General features: G+C 45.8%; 1 protein-coding gene across 1 annotated transcript in view; it reads right to left on the minus strand.

Annotated features, from left to right (window-relative positions):
• Window positions 1-5,107, minus strand: part of tmprss5 (transmembrane serine protease 5) — an 8,792-nt gene extending 3,685 nt beyond the window's left edge. The window contains exons 1-8 of the mRNA XM_062521926.1: window positions 4,930-5,107; window positions 3,975-4,088; window positions 3,355-3,490; window positions 2,744-2,857; window positions 2,570-2,613; window positions 2,116-2,278; window positions 1,304-1,488; window positions 575-673 (exon numbers count right to left, since the gene is read on the minus strand). Coding sequence (XP_062377910.1) covers window positions 575-673; window positions 1,304-1,488; window positions 2,116-2,278; window positions 2,570-2,613; window positions 2,744-2,857; window positions 3,355-3,490; window positions 3,975-4,088; window positions 4,930-5,107 — 1,033 coding nt within the window. The remainder of the gene's footprint in view (window positions 1-574; window positions 674-1,303; window positions 1,489-2,115; window positions 2,279-2,569; window positions 2,614-2,743; window positions 2,858-3,354; window positions 3,491-3,974; window positions 4,089-4,929) is intronic.
• Window positions 5,108-5,961: the final 854 nt, after the last annotated feature.

Genomic DNA, 5,961 nt, shown 5'->3' on the forward strand with positions numbered 1-5,961 from the left:
CATTGAAAATGCCCAAAGTTTGCTCGGCTGTGCTAACAGGAATGCCTCCGTCTTCTCATTCCCAGATGACTGACCACGCCCCTTGAAGAGGCAGGAAGTAGTGCCATTTTGTTCCATTGGAAAATCCCTTTATGATTCATCTTGGTAACTAACCTATCTTTGCTACCAGTGCACAGGGCCAAGATGGTGGCTTGACAAGATGACTGCTCTCTTATCAGAGGTCATTACTTAGATCTCCACTGAGATTAACCCCAGGAAACCTTACTGATAGGACCCGTAACAAAAATGTTCAATCAAAGGAGATACCATGAATTAATGATTGATGCTGAGAAAGAAAGAGAGAACTGAGTGGTTTGTTTAACGCACACAAAAAAATCCAAAAGACAAGACAAAGGCACTTAGATCTGGAATTTAAGGGGGTGTTGAATGCCATAAAAGGTTTCAAGGTCCACATTATTGTCAAGTTGACCTGAGCAGTGTGTGTGTGTGTGTGTGTGTGTGTGTGTGTGTGTGTGTGTGTGTGTGTGTGTGTGTGTGTGTGTGTGTGTGTGTCATTGCGAGTGGTTGTTCTTACCATCGTCAGGCTGAGTGTATCCCCAGCCAGAGATCCAGCACTGAGTTCCTCCGGAGAGGTCGAAGTCGTACTTGGGCAGACACACTGGTCTGATGGTGTCTACCACACAAACACAAATGTGGTTATAACGGCAGCGCACTAGGTCAGTGAATCACTGTTGTCACACTGTCCACTGCCATATCCGTATCCTGAACAAGCACAAGACTAAATAAACTGCACTTTTTACATACAGTAGTACATGCACGGTGGACAGTAGACTACACACACACACCACACACACACACACGCACACTGCACTTTATACTCTCTCTTGCTACATTTATTAAAAAATATTGCTTCATCTTTCTTTCTTTACACTCGCACAAAAAAAGCTGAACACCAAACAAAATTTCGCTACATGCTTTACCTTAGTATTATGCATTATACTATCTATGCAATCTATCTATTTACTGTATATACTATCTATGCATGTGACAAATAAACCTCCTTGTATCCTCCTTGTATTACCGTAGTGGTACAATGTACAGTATGTCAGTGAATGAGTACATTTGGAAATCATGAATAACAGTAGTAGTTGTTTACAATTGTGCATATGGTAGAGTAACTAAGATCACTGCAGCTACAGTAATCTGCTTATGAAAACAACAATCTTTAACTAACTGAACATTTCATCCTCACCACGCAAACGGAATCTCACTGAAACACTTGCATCACAGGTGTGTGACTCACCTGAGAAATTGAGAGGCGTCTTGAGTTTCATGAGCGCGATGTCATTGTCGTGCGTCCGGTGGTTGTAGTTCCTGTTGTAGATGATCTTCTCCACGGCGTGGCCAGTGTACTCCGCCATCTTGGCTGAGTTGCGGGTCACAATCCCGGCATACACCACCCAGCTGGACACCTGAGGTAGTCTGTAGCTGCCGTGGGGAAACAAAACATGCTTAGTTACTATACTGTATGCTGACAATTATGTCTTAAAGGAGAAGTAGTGTTTGATTCTAATATTGAATTCACAGATATTCTCCTCACATTCCTCCAGTAAAATGCAGCCTCTGGAGCATGGGAGTGGTGTGTGTGTGTGTATGTGCGCACGTGTGTGTGTGTGTGTGTGTTTGTGTGGGGGGTACTTGCTAGATTAACGTTAGTATTTCTCAAATTGGGCAACATCATGGGTTCACTTCTGAGTAGCTTTATTTAAGAAATCTATTCTATTATACACTCACTTTTTCAAATGAAATAACACGGTAATAGAATAGTGATGAATATTGATCCACCAACATCTTGGTTTCCTGTGTGTGTAAGTAAATGCTGTTTCTGTACTCATGCATAAGTAAACAGCCTAACAGACAGACCTCACTGTATCACTCTCACCCCTCTACAGAGTAACACACACACACACACACACACACACACACACACACACACACACACACACAGGTGCACACCTGACGTCAGAAGTCAGCTACATGGGCCTCTGTGTGGAGACAGCATAACTGACAGGCAGTGGAGCTGGTGTGTGTGTGTGTAGACATGATCATTCTTACTTGTGCACGCAGTGTGCCGCGGTGACGATCCACTGGCCGGTGATGATGGATCCTCCACAGGTGTGTCGATTGCTGTAGTAGAGGCTCACCTGCCACGGCCACCTGCCCAGCGTCGCCTCCACGCCCCCGATGATGCGGGGCAGCTTCGCTCTCGTGCCACACTCTGGCACAACACACACACACACACATTCACATTCACATTCATACACACACACACACACACACACACACACATGCGTGCATGCACGTACACACACATACACACACACACACACACACACACACACACACACACACACATCCATGTATACACACACACAAATGGTAAATGGACTGCATGTATGACCTTTTCTACTCCACTGAGCTCTCAAAGTTCTGTGCAAGTTATGCCTCACATTCACCTACGGTGGAGGCTGCCATGCAAGACTTGACTTTGCTGTGTAGATTGACTTACCAAAACACTTCAAAGCTATAACCTTCCCAGTACTGCAGCTTCCCCTAGTGAGAAAATATAAATAGACAAAAGACAAAGAGAATATATAATATTTATATATTATTTTTACTCTTATTGTGAGTTTGTGTGTCACACATACAGTCTTAATGCTGAATAAAAATCTATTCAGGGTACCTAAACTGCCATAAGCTCTCCAGGCTGGCCTGTTGTTCAGAGGCAATCTGAACAAACCCATCTGTGTAGTTTGGTCCAATGTCAGTTAAATTGACTCCTTTATGTTTGGTTAAACTGGAAAAGGGGAGATTTGAACAAGGAAAGGAAACATAAATTAGGGTGGATGAAAAAAAAATACAAATATAACCTTACAACTTAACTTAAAATAACGTCAGGAAAGTCTTGACATTATTGCTGGACTTAAGAAATATGTCAACCAAAGCTATGCAAAAAAGATGTGGTGGTGACAGTTGACATCAGAAACGTCTCTGATAGTAGGCTATGCTACTGTAATGCAAAATGACAACTTGAGGCCTGTTTTTTTTCACACCTGTCGATCTCTGAGTGAGTCTGATTTCTTGACATGTCTAGCTATTGCGCAAAGACAAAGAAACCATTTCACCTTACAGTAGATCTAACCTGGCATAACATCTTATCTGAAACTTACAAAGCCTATAGTTTACACAGTAGATGACCTTCTAATTTAACCTGAATGCTAACGTGAGGTAGCCTAGCCTAGCTGACCTTAGCTACAGTACAACACAGTAATCCTAACCTGAATGCTAGCTAACCTGAAGTAGCCCAGCTGTCGGCACACGAGCGTGCCCAGTGAGGAGTTCCAGCGCTCGTAGCAGACGGGCAGCCACGTGGGCAGCCTCTCCAGTTGGATCTCCAGCAGCGAGTTCTCTGAACTGATCCTGTAAAAAACTGAACCTGATTCATTGAAAATCCCCTCAGACTAAACACGTCCATAGACAAAGACAAAGACAGAAAAACACACACCACAGAAAAGTACAGGGAGCAGTCTCTAAATGGTATAGATACCTGGAAAAGGAAGGGTCGATATTGTGATTGATTTTACTTAGATTTTCTCTAACCTAGTTGGCAGAGTAGCTTAAAAAAAAAGCAGCAGCAACATGAAGCTCACACAACATGCTCCAATGTTCTGTGACAGATATGTTTGTAAAAGACACAAGGCCCAGCTGCTTCTAACAATGTCTTTCTCAGCGTACAAAGACCAAAAACCAGTTTGTAGTACTGTAGGCTACTTGAGCAGTGTCTCTTTCTTTGAGCTTCTGTTAATTAACTGCTGAGTTATAGCTGCTCTCTTCTCCTAGATGTCCAGAATGGGGATGACTATGGGAGCCAGTCAACAGCTGATCTCAATAGCCTAACCCTGCCGTCCGCTCACCTTTCCGCGGGTCTGTCACAGAAATGTCATCTGTCACATTACAGAAGGACGTCTCTTTGGTGTCCCCAAACCCAGCTGGGCTCTGAGAGGAGGTAGGCTTCAAAAGCAGCTTCACTGCAAGTACACACATTATACCACCATAGTTACACACACACATACTGTACACAGACACCACGCACGCACCACCATGCACGCACGCACGCGCACGCGCGCACACACACACACACACACACACACACACACACACACACACACACACACACACACACACACACACACACACACACACACACACACACATACAAATAAATCTAAATCCTTGTGACTTTGTTCTCAGTAAACAAAGCTACACAACTACTTTTTAAACTGAACTGATTCATCACACACATACACATACACACACACACACACACACACACACACACACACACACACACACACACACTCAAACTTGTCACCAAGCCCAAAAGTTTTGCGTAGTAGAATCCATGTAGTTTGTTTAAGCATGTTGGTTAGATGCCAGCACCCAAATGCCTTACTCACTGATCACCCACTCATCTGCCATTACATGCCCAGTCTCGTTCCAGACACACACACACACACACACACACACACACTGATTAGCATGCTGCACTCTCTCTTTCTCTCTCTCTCTCTCTCTCTCTCTCTCTCTCACACACACACACACACACACACACACACACACCAGGCACCCACCTAACTCTTAAGGGCCCTGCAGCATTGACAGGAGACTACGCTTGCCCTATACCCAACCCAACTCCAAACATCAATGACGTCCTTTTCCCTGATATGTGGATGATACATATTTGCCTTGATCACGGCCAGACACAGTAAATCTCCATTGTTAGGCAGTATGTGGGGAAAGGTCACATTGATTTAGCTGAATGGTGTTAGATGAGGTGGCATCAGTGGCGATGGTGGCGACGTGACTTACCGAGGTGCCACACTCCCACGGCCACTCCCCCCAACAGGCCGAGGACACACAGCGCCACCAGGAACCGGGCGAGCCTCTGAACCGCCACGCTCCCAGACGGCGGCCGGAACACTGAGGCAGAGGAACGAGTTCTGGTTAGCGGGCGAGTCCCGTGCGTGCTGATACTGATGATGCTCATCTCATGACTTTCCCTGGAGCGAGCAGAACCATGCTGTGCCGATCTATTTTCTGAGCCGTGCAACGCTACTGTAGTCGCCGTGCGTAAACGCGGTCCGACTCGGCTGCGGTGCTGATGTAATTATCATTGGCAAATGCAACCTCTTGAATTTCCCTTTGGGGATCAATAAAGTATCTATCTATCTATCTAGACTCAGGCCACAGGTCTGGTTCTGACTCGGCCCAAATCAGCGTCTGCGTCAGAGCCAGGCCTGCTCCTCTCCGCTCCGCTCCGCTCCACCGTCACCTGCTGACAGGTGCACAGGTGCTGACAGGAGCTGACAGGTACACAGGTGAGATAAGCGCACAGCACAAAGGCATGCAGGTGTAGCCCAGGTGTACTGTAGCAAAGGCGCTAATATCAGCGAGATAACGGTAGAGATGCAGGGAGCACACGTTGATGAGAATGCACGTCAAGCAGTTGCTGAATAAGTGAATGTGAGTTGCATGGTGCGGATGCAGTGTAGTTTTGCCTTTGTGTGGGATGGCGTGTGTGGTGCTGAGTGTACTGTGCTGCAGAGTGTGTGTAATGAGGTCTTCCTTTGGTGTATGGCGTGGTGTGTGTGACGTCTATGTGTGGTGCAGTGTGTGTGTGTGCTGCAGAGTGTGTGTAATGAGGTCTTCCATTGGTGTATAGCATGGTGTGTGTGACGTCTATGTGTGGTGCAGTGTGTGTGTGTGTGTGTGTGTGTGTGTGTGTGTGTGTGTATAATGAGGTCTTCCATTGGTGTAGCATGGTGTGTGTGACGTCTATGTGTGGTGTAGTGTGTGTGTGTGTGTAAGGTGGTCTTCCATTAGTGTATAGCATGGTGTGTG

Source organism: Sardina pilchardus, chromosome 19 (assembly GCF_963854185.1).
Source record: "Sardina pilchardus chromosome 19, fSarPil1.1, whole genome shotgun sequence".
NCBI lineage: Eukaryota > Metazoa > Chordata > Actinopteri > Clupeiformes > Clupeidae > Sardina > Sardina pilchardus.